Source organism: Tympanuchus pallidicinctus, unplaced genomic scaffold, assembly GCF_026119805.1.
Source record: "Tympanuchus pallidicinctus isolate F22 unplaced genomic scaffold, pur_lepc_1.0 scaffold5, whole genome shotgun sequence".
NCBI classification, from domain to species: Eukaryota; Metazoa; Chordata; class Aves; order Galliformes; family Phasianidae; genus Tympanuchus; species Tympanuchus pallidicinctus.
In genome coordinates this window covers 35,931,730-35,950,567 of record NW_026294769.1, presented here as the reverse complement: position 1 = coordinate 35,950,567, position 18,838 = coordinate 35,931,730, and the positions used below count along the sequence as shown (strand labels likewise).

The window sequence follows — 18,838 nt, the reverse complement described above, 5'->3', positions numbered from 1 at the left end:
GAGAAATTACCCCACATTATGGAATCATTTTAATGGAAGATTTTTAGGGAAAATAGCTTTACAAACGGAACAGAAACACCACACACAAACCACCCAATCACCAATAAATCTATCGCCAGTCCTTGCCTTACAGCCTGGAGAGTCAGACCATTTCCAGCCCTTCATTTTCAGCATCAGGTTCCTTACAGCAGCGCTCACATACACGTAGACTTGCTTTAACCAGATCCAAAAGTTTAGACAGAAGTAAACACCAAACTTAAGAAAACAAGGCACTGACATTGAGCACGGTGTCATTTCTAATCAGAATCAATCATATACATTCAGAAAGAAAAATTAGCCTCACACAGGCAGTCACACGAAGTAGCCAATTCACCTTTAAAGATGAGACTATTAAATGAGTAGAAATGAGAAGTGTGGATTTTATAGAAACAACATTTCTTCAGGATCTAGCAGTGCTTTTTTGAAGCCATTTAGCACACTTTGCAAAGAGGTTGTTTGTGCCTGCATGTAAGAAAAAAATTGCGAACCTCACCTATAATTTCTGACCATAGATCATCTGATTCTATGTATGTATATTTTTAACCTAAGACAGATTTCAGGAAACCAAAGGGAGTTTTTCACTGACTTAGTCTTATTCTAATACAAGCTACTTCATATCCTCGGTCTAATAGCAAGGAGATGGAAGACTTCAGCAATCCAGTTTTAGACACTGCAGTCCTGATATTGTCTTGAAGTGCAAAAATTAACTCCTGAATTAACTCCTTCAAATTATGTTGCTGATCAGTTCCTTCTTCTAGAACTGCATATGATATTTTTAATGGCATGCTTTGCTGAATTATTTTTTTTAACCTGAAGCTATGTTCAATCACATCTTGTGCTGCACATTTTCAAAACATCACAAAATGAATCTTCAGCTAAACCACTTGGAATTGGTACATCGTATCAACAACAGTTGTTCTTGTTTTTGAAATAAATGAATGAATAAATAAATTGATTTGTTCTTCCCCTTTTCCCCAGCAGTACCCACACAAACAACTCAGGTCCAGCTACAAGCTGCAGCTGTCATACTGCGGGATTAATCGAAATTATCTGAGGAATGTCAGCCACTGAGACATTAAGTATTTACTTGCAAAGTTAGTTAACATAGATGATTTCTAAAAGGAAGTAAGCACTGTATAGCTGCGAAATGTCTAACATACACGTTTTCTTCAGCACACACTAAAGAAAAGCTATTTTCAAATTAGATTGTTCTTAAAAGGCATTTTTATTATTATTTTTTAAATGATTGTTCAAAGAATTAGCGATCTCATTAAAGGAATTTCTGCATAAAACTGAGATGGTTGACCTTAGTAAGTTTGTTGGTTTTCCTTGGTGTTACAATTTCATTACTGGATTTCACGCAACCAAAACACTCATTTTTCTGAAATAAATAAGGATGAAGCTGAACATTACAGCAAGAGCAGATGAAATTCACACAGGTAGAGATAAATCTCATGTTTATACCAAATCACTCCCTCCTTTGTTCCATAAATGAGCTTAACGTAGCTTCATGCTAAGAGCTGGCCTGTGTGAAATGTTAAAATTTCTACCTACTATATGGAAAGCACGACAACAAAAATAAATAAATCCTATCTCCAATCTGTGCATATGCAAATGCAAAGCCAAAAGCATTTTCCCCACTGCAATCAGCATTTTCCTCCAGAAGCTATGACTAAATATTCCTAGCAGTTCTGTTAAAGAGGGTTTGCTTTGTTGTACTGAAATGACTTTGTTGTTTGGGACAGACGCATGTACAATTCTGTACATTTTCCACTTTTGGGGAACTTTACGTGTGGCTGTATTTCTGAGACAAAAACTACTGCACTATTCAGTTGCACTATACAAAGTATATGGAAGCTTCTAAGATATCACATGTAAGACTATAAAGGACACTTATAACCGTAAAACCATGGAAATTTTGTGTAAAAATTATTGCTTTTTATGTAGTCAAATACAATGTAGGAAAAAAACAGCTTTTTTTGATATACAAATTTATAGTAGCAGATACTCTACAATAGCCAGACCAAATGTACTGATATGCAAAATGACAATATTCAAAGCACAAGCCCTAAAACAGTTTTATTTCCTGTGCATACCAGGAAATCCCATGTCAGAGCCCAGACACAAGCAGAAGTCTTTGGAAGTTATTTCATAGTAAAATGATTAATAAATTTTTTTAAACTTTGACATCAGGTATTATGCTAATTCAGATTAAAAAAATAAAATGCAGTAATCCATAGCTGACTAAATACTGATCTCTAATATATCTATTCCAGCTCAGTCTAACATAGGCAATAATATCTCTTTTTTGGACTGTTTTTTGGACTTGCAAGAGCTGCTCTACGTCCAATTTGTTGTAATCTTTCCAAATTGGACTTTGTGCATCCCACATCTCCAAAGTCACATTACCAAGTATAGAGAATGTTCTCCTACCATAAAAAACACTCTCCTTGCAGAATCAACAGTAAGGTACCAAAATAAGACCTTTTTTTTTTTTTTTAATCCCTGCTTTATTACAGTCTCAATCCTTTGATGAGCCAGTGGTTTGGGAACAGAAATGAATCAACCTGGCTAATATGCACCCTAGAGGGAGCACTGAGGTCAATTTATTCCTCTGTCCTGGGCTCTGTCAATCCCATTTACGTCTTATAAGCTCTCAGGAGTGAGAAAAGAGTGAAAGAGGCCCTGTAACTCTCAGCTTTTTATAGCAGAAAAAGGCTTTATTTTTCAAGGCCTACATGAAACGAAATTGAGATAGTATACCTATGCTTCTTAAATTTTTCCATTCATGACTTGAAGAAATATTCTTGTCTACTAATTTATCACCTGCTACCATGACATTCCACTCAACAGATTCTATACTGATTACTGATACAGGATTCATTCTCTCATGCTTCCAAGTTACACCTCACAGCTCTTTGCCTTTCCATTTGCCCATATGATAAACTAGCTGCTCACTGGAAGAGAACAAGATGCTTCACTCCTTATCCCCAGCACACTGCAGTCACCAATCAACTGCAGTACTTTTCCTCCAATGCACAACACAGGCCGGACCTCTGTCCCCTTGCAAAAAGAGCAAAAAGACACCACCTTCACTTTGGAAAGATGCTATATCACAATTGCTGTACACAGCAGATAGTGCAATGCTACAGATCCTTGCTACAAGCCCTTATTCTGCAGCATTTTTAAAATTTATTTATATATATATATATATATATATATATATATATATATATATTTTTTTTTTTTTTTTACCAGGGCTGGCAACATCCCCTCCATTCTCTACACGCACACACATCCACCCCTTCCTGCCTCTTAGCACAGTCTTCTCCACCCCACCACACCGATTCCCAGAATCGCGGTACTTTCTCTCCCCACTGACGCCCCAGGTCAGGTTCTCACAGCGGCGTCGCAGCCCTATAGACGGGAGTGACCGTCCCCGGGGCCGAGCCCAGCCTGGCGGTGCTGCCGCTTCCCTTTCTCCCCATCGGAAGAGACCTCCACCCCACCCCGCTCCACTCTCTCCCGTCACTGACAGCTCGCCCCGTCCCCGAAAAAGGAGATCTGTCCAGCCCTCATAGGGAGTCCCCACCCCCGGGCACAACACCCAGCTCCCCGCAGCAGCCCCAGGCCCGACGAACCCCCTCACAGACCTGTGGAGCCAGCCATCTTGTCCAAACCCCCCCGCGCCGGGCCGGGCCTGCACGCCACACGCGTCACTTCCGCCAGACGCACTACGTCACTTCCTGCACGGCGACCGACCGCTCCAAGGGGCGGGCGAGAGAGCGGGCAAATATGGGGGGAGGGGGGGGGAGGTGAGAGGTGTGGCGGTGCGGGGGGGAGGTCCCTGAGAAGGAGGTGGGCTGCAGCGTTTTCGGTGCTTACGGTGACAGAATTAGAAGTGAGATTTCAAAAGACAGCAAACAGCATGAACACACACACACAAAGTCGCAGTAGTTAAAGATTTTACTCCTTTATTATAGCATCACTAGAAAATACCGTGGCCTGCAATGGAAGAAAATACAATGTGAACTGTCCTTCTCCTTGTTTTTCTGATCAAGACTCAGCCCGTTTGTTTTTCTGAAGGATTTACTTTTTCAGGTGATCCTATGCTAACAGTCAGTACGTGATGCCAATGGGACAGCAAGCCTACCAATCCCAAGCAACTTGCTCTCTGTAACTCCGGAAGCACACACAGGACTCCACTGTCCATCTATACCTGCTGACTTGATGTAGGACACGTGGTTACTGGCAACAAATAATTTCAGTGCTAATTGCAACTGCAGGAAATAAAGAAAAAACAGGTCGCAGGAGGAAGAAATGGCATAAGTTTGCCAGCAGAGAAATGCACCCTTATGCTAAGCGACTCATTTCACTCTTTGAATGTTGACCTAAGTTTATTGGGATAAAATGTATTATTTTATTTTTGCAGCATTAAATTAAAAAAGAAAAGCCTGATAACTAGAAGAACTGAACAAATTCAAATGTATAAGAAGTTCCTTTTTTTTCCCCAAGCTATCGAGCATTTACAGATAGCAGTGAAGTCACTTATTCTTAAAAAAAAGAGCTCCTTTTTGAAATACAACTTCAACTCATGCAGGATGGATGCCCCATTCTTGGAGACATTCAAGATCAGATTGAACTAAACTTAGCAACCTGATCTATCTGCAGATATCTCTGTTCATTGCAGTGGAGTTGTACTAGATGGTCATTAAAGGTCCCTTCCAACTCAAACGATTCTATGATTCTGTGCTTAGAACTTGATTGATGGCTAATAGTAACCATTAGAACAAAAGCCTTTTATAAATTTCATGGTCAAACACCACATAACATATCTTATAAGAAAACTTAGACGTGGGTGCTCAACTCAGAAAATTAATTACTATTAATTAATTACATATATAAATATAAGTATATATATATATAAATATATATAAATATTATAAATATAATTAACTACAATCATGTTGTAAAATGAACTTATTTATACCATGTATATTTTTGCATGTAGCTTCTGCAGTCAGCTCTCTTGCTCTAAAAATATTCTCCAGAATTGCAGAGTAATGGTCCTCCAGGCTCCATCCCACCCCAGGGATGACTGCTTAAGTAATATTTGGAACAAGGTCTGGGGAGAAGACAAATAAAGAATAATATTTCCCCTTTTCTCAGTCTGCAGCAATCACAGACATATGATAACTGTATCTTAGAGCAAGTCTACTGCAAACATTATTTTTAACTGAATGAATGATTAACTTGTATAACTTTAAGTGACATATTATAGAGGACATAAATCTGTATGAATGGCAATAAAAACACAAATCAAACAAAGCTCAATTCCCTCATTTCTTTACAAAGAATATATAAATAAAACTACTGATGCAGAAAGTGCAAATACTCCCACAAGTAGTGTTTTGGGGAGCTAGGACCCTTAACCTTCTCTATCCAGCCTGCTCTTCTAAAGACAATGTATCTAAAAAGTAAAGACATAAAACACCACATGGGCTAAGAAAAAGCTGTTACTTATAGTCATATTGCAGTGCTTTTAAAGCTCTAACAAACACCAATGCTCCATTATAGGAATCTGTACATAAATATAATGAGCAGTAATTAATCTGGAGAACTTACAGTTGGATGCCACCATTCTACAAGTGACTGCAGACTGCACCTGCCTCACTGAGTTTTCTCATTTCATTGTTGCACAAGTTGTGTCTGATTAGCAGAGAAGAGCAACATTATTCATCCTTAAAGGCAGAGGAAGCATCAGGCATTACACAATCATGGGAACACAGCAAACTCGGAAGCAATAATAATCATACAGATAACTACTACAGAATCTTATTCCAAGCAAATGTACGTGTAATTCATTACCTGACCTCAGAATGGACTCCTGAAGATCATAACTCTTTTCTCTCCAGTGAACCTCATTTGAACCACAATGATCTAGCAGTTTTAAAGTTACAATGCGTCTTTTCACTCCACCATGTAGAGAATATAAGACAAATAAGCAAATTCTGTTTCTATTCCATCCATCGAGAGGTTATGTTCTTTCTTGTCTCCTGAACATCCATGCAGCACAGTATTTGCCCCTTCCTTAGACTGAAACCCAATTCATAATTTTGTTTCCTTATTTTCATTCATTTCAGTATGCGTCCTTCCAAGATTCTGATTGCACAAATTGCCTATATTTACAGGAAAATTTTGCTGTGGTTGCTCACGCTGCCTCAAGCTTGGAGTACAAGCAGTGAAATAGCTAAATCAGCGAGTCAGAAAATCACATCAGAATTATAAATATCTCAAAATGACATAAGATGTACAGCACAGTTTTACAGAGAAAAATTCCATGATATTGCACAGATGTGAAGCTTCAAAAGGAAGGAACATAATCTTGCAAAGAGAAACAACATATGGAAGACTGTAGCTCATTCTTTCTAATGAATAGCTTAAGCTTACACAACAACAACAAAAAAGAGTATTCCTCACAACACAAACACCAGCTTTGTTTCATACACTAAACTGCAATATAAAAAATAAATTTAATAATTCAGTCATCAAACACATAATGAAATTATGAATCAAAGTTATCAAGGTACATTAAAAATCCCTAATTTATTTTTCTCTGTAATTTGTTCATGTTGTTTACCACTGTATTAAAATGTCAGTTTTGTTATTTCATATAAGGATTATATTTCCTCTCATATACAAAAGAAAGCCACACCATTAGGAATAGCGAAAAAAAAAAAAAATACTGAAAGCAAAATATGAACAGTTTGCAGTTCACCCAAGTTTTTCACTTTTATTCTTTTTCGTATAATGGCACAAATGAGAAACATTTTCACTGCTTTTTATTTCACAGTGAATAAGGAGTGAAAACAAACACTGGAGAATGCGGGCATCGATCCCGCTACCTCTCGCATGCTAAGCGAGCGCTCTACCATTTGAGCTAATTCCCCACCTAGAAAAAAAATTTTGAACTAGAGTTACATACTGTACAGTTACTGATAACTGCAATATAACCACTTTTAATTATAAATTCATTGTTTCTTGCTGAGTCATTCCTTCTACTTATGAACAACCAACTGCAACACACAGCTGGAATCATGTGATACGTCATTCAGCATGTATATTGCCAGAATAATTCATCTCTTTTGTAACACAAGCCTTTGTTATTCAGCTGTTTTCATATATGATGGTCTCCAAAAGAGCAACCTTTGCAAAAGAAATCAAATGCATTATTAAAAAACAACAACAATAACAAACTTTATTGAAAAAATGTTCCAAATTCAACAAGGAAGCCCAAGGTCTTTCCAGTTTTCAAGGCATACATATGAAAAGCCTGGTCCAGAAAATGTTTAATGAGTGATAAATACTATATGCCTGATGGTTTATATGTACATATTTATTTTTAACTCACAAAGTAAAGAAAAATAAGGACTGAAGGATGGTATTTTCATATTCCCAGAGCTCCTTTTGCTAACTGGCTGTCACAGTTTACAAAATAAATCCACATTTTCAACAGAGAGAAAAAATGTGGTTTTGCCCTACTCTTGACACCTTCCTTTCCCCTCCTCCAGAATCCTTTTTGAAAGTCTGGCTTCTCTGGAGTAACATGGTCAAATGAAACTAAACTCTTAATAATTCTCATTTACTATTCATTACTGTTCCAAAAGCACATTATTACTATATACCTCCTTATTTTTTGCAATAGCAGAAATCTCCTGAGTATCTTTTTGAAAGTTACGCTCGTTTCTGTACATAAAATGGTGCACTCAACAATAGAATTGAGACTACCTTTCTCTGCAGGGTGAGAAAAATTCATAAACATTCCCTTAATTGGCGTGGTAGTGTACATTTGCACACTTGCCCTATGTATTGTTGCACGTACGTCTAAATTACATAGCACATAATCACCACAAGATGATATCCTGCTGCTTGAACTTACACTGTTCCACTTGCAGAGGAAAGAAGATTGCTCTTGTGCTGTGTTAGCACTACAGTGAGCAATGACTTTTTGCAAAGTTGAGACATGTTTCTCACTTCATAAGAATATGACAACAGAACAGAAGGTGTTACTCATCTGCCAAGTCTAAGGCTAAGAGAAAATGCAATCAGAGTGTGAATGGAAGTCAGGTTGCCACCTGGCTGGTTTGTATCTGGCCTAGCTGGTTTTCATGTTGTCCTACTGGCTGCTGATGATGCTGAAAGGGCTGGTTTATGTACATTGCACTGACATGATGGGTGGCTTGGAGCTACCATTCTTATGCATTTAGCTATTTCTGGAGCTGGATTTTTTTATAAGTGGCAACACAAAGCAGGAATAATTGAACCTACTCTCTTTAAGCAGTACAGCAGTACTGACTTGGTGCTTGTAAAGCTGTAATGTTGATTTCCAATGGATTTCCTAGTTCGTCCTACCATAAGAAACTAAGAATAATGATATTTAGTAAACATGTACTAAGTTGTCAGCCTCTAACATCATGAGCAGTGCGAGTGAGAGCAGGAATCAGAAATAAGGCTGTTGTGAATTTACAGCTGTTTGTAAATATAAGCTGTATTAGTCCATCCAGAGTTTAATATAGGCTTTGGGGAATGAATGCTTGTGTGTCATTCTTCAAAAGTTTGTAGAATACTTTAGGATTAAAACTAGCATGAAAGGGATGCTCTTCTGAAGAGAAGAGGTAGATTTGCCTTATAAATAACTAATTTTTCTATGGCAGCTGCTACAGCATGCACAGAAGATTCTCAACGTTTTCTGCACTCAGAACACTGGGGGGAAACATAATAGCTTTCTGTATCTCAAAAAGTCCTCTTTCCTTCTGAAAGTTAATTAAAATAATTAATCAACTACTGTGAACACAAAGCTTGAGCAGGCCCTTAGAAGGCCTTATTAGCTGCACAAAATAGTCAAATCAGACCGCAGTGAAAAAAGCGGAGAATTTGGATAGTTAAGAGGAAAGCTACGCAGTACATCTGTATTTTTCACTTGGGTAAGCTTTTCACTGGTAGCTGCAACTGTGATATCAAGTCACAGTTTGGAGTTTGGAGGCAAGGCATGTGTTTTTTATGTGACCTCATTTATTCAGCCTGGAGCATCTGGGCCTAGGAGTACCCGCTTATTTGATCATCTGCAGGAATTTAGAATGAGGTAACTAACCAACAATAACTATCCCAGGGTAAATAGAGGTCAATCATTTTTAGCATTGATGACAAAGAGCATGCTTAGACCAGGCATTCCTGAGTTACTTCCTGGCTGGGTAGTGTGATTCTATGGTAAAGGAGAAAAGCAAAGCTTTTATCTTTATCTTTTGAAAAGATAAATCTTTGCTCATAGAAAGTTGTTTAGAGATGGTTACCATCAATTGCTGCTATAATCTTAATTGGCTGGTAAACAGCTCAAAGCCTGCACTAATCTTGTTTAAGTTCTATTATTAATGGTAAGGTCTAAGAACATTAAAGTTTCTTCAGAACCTTTTCTTCGTTTGAGAAGTAATTTTATTAACAAAATTTTGCAATGGGAGCACTCCTGACTACAGAAAGTCGTTAGCTGTTGAGAGAACCTTCTCAGCCTTTGCTTGAAGAAAATTTTGAAAGATTCCAATTTTTTTCCTCCACTTTGTTTTGGGAAATACATTTAGTGATTTGCTAAATGGGAAGGAAAATAGCAGGTAAATATACAAACCCAAGTATTTGAGGGTTATGCAATGAGGAACGTGGTTGTAAGGTAACAACTGCATCTGCCTTAAACACAGAGCAACGCATATTGCTTTAAATTACATTTTTCAGCCTCCAGCCTGAATGCCACGTCTAAGAAATGCATGGATGTGACCCCAGTTATGAATCTATATACTGAAAAAGGTGTTTTTGTTTATTTAAATGCAAATACACTGGCAGGCAAGGCTGTGCTTTTGAAGATTCACCTACTGCCCTAATGAGAAGACCAACGGTACGTGCAATGCCAGACCTCTCCTCCCAGCTGTTTCATCATGTCACCTGAGGGGGGGAAGGGGAAAAAAAAAGAAAGAAGTAATTGGGATATGGGAGGGAAGCTGATGGGGGAGCCGGCGCTGCCACAGAAGATTCCAGCATTGGGCGGAGCTCTGTTCCTCCATGAGAGTGGGAGGAGGAGAGTCCTTGGAGTTGCTGTGGACTGGTTGGTGTCAGCCTGGGAGGCCCTCGAAGGAGAGCAGGTGTAGGGTTTTTTCTGCTGTCTTTTTGTGCTGTTAGGTCGTCTGGTCGCGGTGTTAGTGTGAGTTTGTGTTTTGCAGGTTCTGGGGCATAGGCTGTAAAGAAGAGACGCGGCCCTCAGAGCTCTGTTGGGGCACCGCTGGGGGGGGTGGGGGGGTGGAGTAATCTCTTGTGTGGCTCTTTGTGCTGTGGTACTGCTGTGCCGTGGACCTCAGTCTTACTGGGATTGCTTCCAATGCCTGCTATGATGCCAATATTACACTGTATTACTAAAAATGGAATAGTTGTAGTTTGCACTCCCTTCTGATGCCACTCAGACAACGGTTACTCATTGTATCACTGAGAACAAGAAGTGGAAGGATTGAATCGGGAGCAGGGTGGGTTGAAGAACTCATTGAGTTTAGTGCTATCTTAAGCTGACTGCCTTTTATTTCAAGATTGGTTGTGATGTTTTTGTGTCAGACACCTGTGTTTTGAGTATGGATAGCTTCATCTGTGAATGCATCTTTTCTGCTGATAGCTCTGGTTTATCTGTTTTAATTTTAAAACAGAATGTTCAGTGGCATGTAAATTGACCAAAGATAAGTTCTTGCGTTTTCATGTGTACCTAAGTAATTAGCTGCTAATGCTGATCAGCAGTGACTTTTGTGTGTCTTACAGCCTCTGATCTTTGTTCTGATCATTTACTGATCTAGTTCCTTGGGACTTTTTCTCTTTTGTTCAGTTGGATGATATCATTCTGCTTAAAACTATTTTATTAATCTAGAGAAATTCTCATATACTGGGAAGTACGTAGTTCTATTCCTTTGTAAAATCCACAGGAGGGAGCTCAAGATACAGGAATACTAATACATTTTTTGTCTCTGACTGATGTATCAAGCAGCAGGTTAGGGTGTTAGGCCATGCAGTCTGCAGTCCCTGTTTGTGAGGTCAGAAATACCCTGTAGGTGATTTGGAAGCAAACTGAGCAGGAGCCATAAAGGTCAGTGTGTGTTGTATTCTTCCATAAATCCTGTTGCACTTTTGTGTGGTGAAGTAGTTGCTAAATGTGTTTTTCATGTGGGAATGTGGCAAATAGAATGAAACTGTGAACACTGGCAACCTTTTTGTTTGAACCTGAGAGGCATGGTTTTGTGATAGTACAGAACCATGGTATGTAAGGTGTAGTTGAAGTCTAGCCTGCCATTTTCTCATTGGAGAACACAGAAACCATGTTTATAGGCAGGGTGTTACTGGAAGCAGCATTCTCTGCTGTATTTCTGTTTAAATCGGACTTGGACAGTAGATGCTGTTGGACACTGACTGTGTGAAATGGGAGCAAACTTAGGGATATTTGTGCTGCTTTGCAGTCTTACTAAAGGTTGAGCTCCAATTCTCTTGCTCCAGAGCAGCCTAGTCTTCTGCTGTAGTACCAGTGAAGGAAATTAAGCCAGGCTGGCATTAAATAGAAGGTTTCATAAAGTAGAGAATTGTTTTTAAATTATTTTCAATATAGGACCAGTATTTCTTTTATTGGTTAATTCATTCAGTAAAAAGTATACTGTCACTCTCTGTTAGATATAATCCTCTCAGATAAAGTAGTACAGAACATGTCCTGGACTCTTAGTGCTCAGCTGATCTTTTCAGATGAAATTTAAAGGAGAAACCAGATTTGTTAAAATGTGTGTTAGGGAAATTGAAGCCATTGCAAAAAGGTTTTCTCTAAATTCGAGAACAAATTTCTATTCAAGAGGGACTGGAAGAAGAAAACAGGATAAGAAATTTTGTGATTGATCAGCAGGGTACAGGTGTGCTGTGAAAGGTAAAATGTCATTCTTCAGAATGTTAAAGACTATGTATGAATAAGGAAAATGAGATCATAAATATGCATTAAATGTTAAAATGTCCAGTAAAAAGACTTTGAAAAAGCACAAAAGAGCATGAAAATGATATTTTGTCTTAAGGTTGCCTGGCAGACATACATGAAGCCTGTAAAAGAAATAGACAATTGGAGTCTTCTTGTTTGGAGATGTTTAAGACACTGGATGCCTACCTGTGCAACCTACTGTAGGGATTACAGCGTGGGGGGGTGGATTTGATCTCTAGACGTCCCTTCTAACCACTGCTATTCTGTGATGCAGAGGGAATGCTCAGGGAAGAGCAGAAAGGGTCAGTGTAGAATTAGATTGCAATCCTATATTCTTGTCCATTATGGAGCCTAGATTCTAGCAGTACAAAGTATGTGTTGCAGGGAGTGCTCAAGTCTAGGCAGTGTTAGGAGAGGTTAAAAAACATATGGATTGAATGACTAATGAAAATTCCCAGAATCACTGTGTGATTCCCATCTTGTATGGGATGCTATTCAGCAATTGTAGGTACTGCGATGGATACTGAGCAGAAGGAGAGAAAAGGGAAGGGCTGAACAGGTGGTGCATTAAATCTTGAGGAAATGCCTCGTGAGTCATCAGTGACAGCGCATCTGGTCCCGATGGACAGTGCTCTGGACCCCCCTGCTGGCACGGGGAATTAGCTCAAATGGTAGAGCGCTCGCTTAGCATGCGAGAGGTAGCGGGATCGATGCCCGCATTCTCCACTTGCTGTTTGCTTTTATCTCCGTTGTCATCTCTATGCCGTTTTTTCAGTTACCAGTTGTATTTTTTTCTTTGCGGAAGACAATGCTAACTTTTTTTTTTTCTCTCTCTAAAGTTGTGATTGCTGCCTGCACAAAAAAGAAATCGATCTCTGTTGTTCGATTTGTAGAACGGGCTTTGAAGAACGAAAAACAAAAGCACGCTGGCTGACGCTGCTGCTGTTTCTGATTTTGGCTTTATAAATATGCCTTTACATTGTAGGGCTTTTTAGAGTTTAGATGCATTTTTCCAAAGTGGTTTTATGAGGATTAAAATAAATCCAGTTTAGGGAGCATGTGAACAGTGTCAATGGTTTCAGTGGACAAAACAGGACGAGTATGAAATTCTTCTGTGAATAAATGCTTTTTTGCAGAGTAAAGTAAGTGCCTTCTGCACTGAGATTTTCTGCTGTTCTGCTTGCCTCATGAAAGGGTGCCTTAAATTATTTTCTTTCACAAACTTGAAGATCTGGTGGAAGAAAATCTTACGTGGTGATACATATACAGCAGCGTTTTCAAAACACTGGAGAATGCGGGCATCGATCCCGCTACCTCTCGCATGCTAAGCGAGCGCTCTACCATTTGAGCTAATTCCCCGTTGCGATGGTTGTTGTGGGGTACGTGTACTGGTGCTGAGTCACAGCGTGCCTGCTGTAATTGCTCCCTTCTGTTAGCATACTTCCTTATGCAAAGACTCCACTAGAGCTTTTGTTGAAATGAGGTGTTGTTTTTTTTAAAAAAAAAAAAACTTTTTTTTTTAAAACTCGTTACAATGCAAATACCAGATAACTTGCAAGTCTAGAGGTATGCTATCAGCAGTTACTGAATGGCAATGTCATTTTTCTTTTGTATGGTTTTCAAGTTACATTCTTTTCTTTTCTGCTAATATTCTAAGAAGTTGTATGTAAACAATAAATACAACATTTAAGATGTTTATTCTTACCACAGTTTGTGGAAAATAAAGTGTTCATTTGTATTATGGAATTATAGAATACTTCGAGTTAGAAGAGACCCTTGAAGGTCATTCAGTTCTACTCCCCTACAGAGTACAAGGACGCTTACAGCTAGATCAGGTTGCTCAGAGCCCCATCCAGTTTAACCTGGAGTGTCTCTGGGTACAGGGCAACCACCACCTCTCTGGGTAACTTGCGTCAGCGCCTCACTACTGCTGTTGTAGAAAACTTCTTCCTTACATCCAATCTAAACCTCTTGTCCTTTAGTTTGAAACCATTTCCCCTTGTTATATGACAACAGATCCTGCTAAAGAGCTTGTCCTTTTCCTTCTTATAGCCCTCCTTTAGATACTGAAATGCTGCTCTCAGGTCTTCCCAGATCGTTCTCCAGGCTGAACAAGCCCAGCTCTCTGGCTGTCCACATAGGGAGGTATTCCATTCCTTGGATTATTTGTATGGCCCTTCTCTGGATACACTGCAACAGTTCCATGTCTCTCCTGTACTGAGGGCTCCATATCTAGATACAGTACTCCAACTGAGGCCTCATCCACAGGGACAGGATCATCTCCCTTGCCCTGCTGGCCACACATCTCTAATACTGTCTGTGATATGGTTGGTTTTCTAGGCTGTGAGGGCACATTGCTGGTTCATGTCCAGCTTGCCATCTACCAGTAACCCCAGATCCTTCTCAACAGGGCTATGCTCCATCCTTGCATCCCCCAGCGTGTACTGATAGGGTTGCTGTGTCCCATGTGCAAGATCTTAGAGATGGATTCGTTGGACCTTATGATGTCCTCTTGGTGTCATAATCATCCTGATTTATGTTCCACAGATGTCTACCTTTTTGTATTTATTTTGATGATTTAGTTAAAATGGTATTGTGTCTTGAATGTATGGAGTCACTAGGAACTTTCCAGAAATACAGTAAGACAGGTGTGGCCCACTGTCAAATTTATTGATGAATTATTTAGAAAATGAAAAGAGGGGAGGTTTACAAGTCAGGAGGAAATTGTTTACTCAGAGGGTGGCAAGGTGCTGCTGGCACAGCTGCCCAGAGAAGCTGTGGGTGCCCCATCCCTGGGGATTGTCAAGGCCAGGTTGGATGGGAATCTGTGTGATCTTTCATGTCCCTTCCAGACCAAGCCATTCTATGAGAGGCTGTGGAGGTAAAATACAATACAAAATCTGCTTATGTAGATAATGCATATTGAATTCTAAATCATGTCTTCCTTTGCAGTATGCTTAGTAAACTTCTACAAGCTCACATTACCAGATTTTACTTTTGCTTTCTAGATGAGCTTCTTAGGGCCTGTCAGGGCAAATGCAAGTTTTGGATTAACTTTGAGCTGCTCTGTTGCACTGTCTGTGAGTTTACTTCCCTCATCAAAGAAGAATAAATCACATCAGTTTGAAAGGTTGCTATCTGTTTGCCTAATTTCTACAATGTCTCTCTAGGGAAGTTTTCGTGTGGGTTGGTTTTTTTTTTTTGTTTTTTTTTTTGTTTTTGTTTTTTGTCTGGAGAATATTTTCATTTACATACTTATGCATATCCAGATGAAAAGAAAAATTTCACTGACGTGGTGTGAGAATTGATGCGGTGATAAGCATGATAGAAAACTTCCTCAAACAGCAGGAGGTAATCAATAACTGTAACAACCCCTATATAGAATCATAGAATTGCTCAGGTTAGAAAAGATCTTAAAGATCATTGAATCCAACCGCAACCTAACCATAGTACCCTAAGTCTAACAGTCCGCCTGTAGATTGTGTCCCTGAGCGCCACATCCCCTCATACTGTCACCACCAAGAAGAGACCAACCCTGCTCTTACTGTAAGCGACAACTTACAGAGTAAATAGAGCATCTACTGTTGAGTGAAGCAAAAATAAGTGTGTTTTGTTGTTACTGTGGGTAGAACTGTTATCACAGTGGTAGGTCTCATTAATATTTCATTAGTGTTCTGCTATACTTGGAAGTATGAACATATTAAACACTTCCTGCAGGGCGCAGTGATGTTTTCAGTAGTTTCCCATCATAATAACTGTTTCACATGTTTTACGTGTTTAAATATGCTCTAATACTACTGACCCAAACATTGATGTTGAGCCATTTGTTGCAGTAAGCGCCCGTTCCGTTCCCCCTGGAGACTGCAGCTTGGCCAATTACTGAGGTGACACCAATGTGATGAGCAGCAAATGGCGTTTATTACACGTATACACTAGCTTATATAGCCTATGTGCTTCGTCTACGCCCCTAAAGGCACATACCACCCATCAATCATAGAGCAGGGAGAGGGCCTAACGCGTCACATCCTGCTGGGGGGTCTCGCAGTCTCGCAGTTGCCGACAACAGCCATTGATATGGAATGTATTCTTTTTTGTGATAGGATCAGGGGAAATGGTTTTAAACTTGAAAAGGGTAGATTTTGACTAGATATCAGGAAGAAATTAATTACTGTGAGGGTGGTGAGACACTGGAAGATGTTGTCCAGAGAGGCTGTGGATGTCCCCTCCCTGGAGATGTTCAAGGCAAGGCTGGATGGGGCTTTGAGCAACCTAGTCCAAAGGGAGGCGTCCCTGCCTATAGCAGGAGAGCTGGAGCTAAAGGATCTTAAAGGTATCTTCCAACCCAAACTATTCTATTTGGCCTCTTCTCCCAGGCAACAAGCAGGACACAGGGTAATGGCCACAAGTTGTATCAGAGGAGGTTTAGATTAGACATAAGGAAGAACTTTTTCTCTCAGAGAGTGGTCAGGCACTGGAATGGCTGCCCAGAGAGGTGGTGGAGTCGCTGTCCCTGGCAGTGTTCAAGAGGCATCTGGATGACATGCTGCATGATATGGTTTAGTGCTTGTGGTGGCAATGATGAGGAGACGGTTGGATTAGATCATCTTATAGGTCATTTCCAACCTTGTGATTCTATGATTAATTCTAGGTTAGTAAGGTGTTAGTTATTCTAAGGAATATCATCTTTACTTCTCTTCCCCCTCCACATTTCATGGGAGGAGAGCTTGTTGGAGAAACTTGCCCCAAAGTTTGTTTTTTTTTTTTTTATTATTCTTTTGTGTTATGCTTGCTTAATTATCCCTGCTATCTTTGAGGAAGGAAAAAACAGACAAGCTCAAGGTCAAGTGGTCATAGGCGTTCCGAATGGCTGGCTTTGGGTTACTGCCAGGCATAAAGGGGCAGTCTCTGAAGGAAATGTTGTGTTTGTAGTTACTAAAATCTGTGATTAGAGGGTAAATTAGGGCCATGGGAGGGGAATTAGCTCAAATGGTAGAGCGCTCGCTTAGCATGCGAGAGGTAGCGGGATCGATGCCCGCATTCTCCAGTGTTGTTTTGCTTGTAGTAGAACACACCATTAACTACGAATTGTGTTTTCATGTATTGATGTGGAATTTTGTGAGACAAACTGTTACTTTTTAGATGCTCATGTTTCATTTCTCAAGTGCTACCCTGTGTTTGACTACATTTAAATAATTTTGCATATTTATAGAAAATATATATAAGTAGAGACTGACGCATCGCAAGGAGAAGAGAAAGGAAGAATCAAATGTCAGAATTAATACGTCCTAAGAATTCCAAGTAATAAACTTTTAAAAAATATTTTTTACACCTGGAAAACACATTTATTTCATCTTATTTCCAAATGAACTGATAAGAAATGAAAAATGAAATATTACAAACACTGTTTTAAAAACTGAAGTTGAATGTGTTTTCATTTACAAAGAGAGACAAGTGCAAGAGAGAAATGAAAAATACATCCACTTAAAATCTGCAGATTATATAGTGTGAACCTGGGAGCTTTATCATCTCTATTAATGGTGAAAAGGGGGGAATTAGCTCAAATGGTAGAGCGCTCGCTTAGCATGCGAGAGGTAGCGGGATCGATGCCCGCATTCTCCAGTGTTTTGCTAAGCATTAAGAATTAGAAGCTACTAAAAAGATGGCACTATTTTGGTGAAACATTAGTTTTGTTTTCATCATAGAATTGTTCAGGTTGGAAAAGACCTTAAAGATCAAGTCCAACCACAGCCCAGCCATACTACCCAAATTCTAACAACCCCTGCCAAATTGTGTCCCTGAGCACCACATCCAAATGGTTTTTAAACACATCCAGGGATGGTGACTGAACCACCTCCCTAGGAGCCTATTCCAGTGCTTAACAACCCTCTCTAGGTGTTAAAAGAAGTTTTTCCTGATATCTAACTTAAACTTACCCTGGTGCAACTTGACGCCTCATCCTGTCACCCGCTCTTGCTGCTGTCAACTTTCAGGCGTTTGAAGAGAGCAATAAGATCTGCCCCCAGCCTCCTCTTCCCCATACTAAATATCCCCAGTTCCTTCAGTCAGTCCTTACAGGGCATATTCTCCAAGTCCTTCACAAGCCTTGTTGCCCTTCTTTGGACCTCCTCCAGCACCTCTATGTCCCTTCTGTATTGAGATGTCCAAAACGGAACACTGTACTCGAGGTGAGGTCTCACTAGTGCCAAGTATCGTAGTAAAACTGAATTCCTTCCTTCCTTTCAGCTAAGCATTGTCCATGCATTTACTTAATATAATTTCCAGATCTTTATTGGAATCGACAGTGAAAGCATTACAGAGAAATGGCCTTAAAATGGCACCCCACAGACTCCCACAGGTGACAAGGAGGGCAACTCTCAGGCCCTAGCCTCCCCTCACCCAGCACAGCCATGTTTTCATTGTCCTGGGACATTCTTAGGGTTGGAGGGTCATGGCCTTATGATGTCCAGGAAACTGCTATAAATATGGGGGGCTTGACTTCAGAACACTGATTGTGACACCCTCTTTGCCTGAAATTGTTAAGCAAGCAGTTGAGATGAGCACAGTGTTCTTTGCACTGAAGTGAATTAGACAACTCTGTTAGTTCAGCTGTTTAAACTGTAGCAGTGATTCAAATGCAGTGGCTGAAGGCATATATATCTACCCAGCCAAAACAGAAGATTCTCCAGCCACGCAATACTGTAACCTTGTTCTTTCAGGACTTACCTATCCCTTATTGTAATGCCTTGTTCTATTAATTTAGCCAGTCATCAT

The 18,838-nt window shown here is 39.8% G+C and overlaps 1 protein-coding gene and 5 non-coding genes across 7 annotated transcripts in view; 3 read left to right on the top strand and 3 right to left on the bottom strand.

The window, feature by feature from the left end:
• UBE2V2 (ubiquitin conjugating enzyme E2 V2) overlaps positions 1-3,793 on the bottom strand; it is a 29,437-nt gene extending 25,644 nt beyond the window's left edge. Inside the window, exon 1 of one of the 2 annotated variants that reach the window (XM_052704569.1) lies at positions 3,693-3,793. In XM_052704569.1, the coding sequence (XP_052560529.1) occupies positions 3,693-3,708 (16 nt within the window). In that variant the 5' untranslated portion in view covers positions 3,709-3,793. The remainder of the gene's footprint in view (positions 1-3,692) is intronic. The other variant, XM_052704572.1, reaches the window with a different exon arrangement.
• Positions 3,794-6,916: 3,123 nt separating this feature from the next.
• On the bottom strand, positions 6,917-6,989 carry TRNAA-AGC (transfer RNA alanine (anticodon AGC)). The gene has a single exon. It is a non-coding gene; the product is annotated as a tRNA-Ala (tRNA).
• Positions 6,990-12,720: 5,731 nt separating this feature from the next.
• TRNAA-AGC (transfer RNA alanine (anticodon AGC)) lies at positions 12,721-12,793 on the top strand. The gene has a single exon. It is a non-coding gene; the product is annotated as a tRNA-Ala (tRNA).
• A 560-nt stretch (positions 12,794-13,353) lies between these two features.
• TRNAA-AGC (transfer RNA alanine (anticodon AGC)) lies at positions 13,354-13,426 on the bottom strand. Its single transcript has one exon. It is a non-coding gene; the product is annotated as a tRNA-Ala (tRNA).
• A 3,612-nt stretch (positions 13,427-17,038) lies between these two features.
• TRNAA-AGC (transfer RNA alanine (anticodon AGC)) lies at positions 17,039-17,111 on the top strand. Its single transcript has one exon. It is a non-coding gene; the product is annotated as a tRNA-Ala (tRNA).
• A 502-nt stretch (positions 17,112-17,613) lies between these two features.
• On the top strand, positions 17,614-17,686 carry TRNAA-AGC (transfer RNA alanine (anticodon AGC)). The gene has a single exon. It is a non-coding gene; the product is annotated as a tRNA-Ala (tRNA).
• Positions 17,687-18,838: the final 1,152 nt, after the last annotated feature.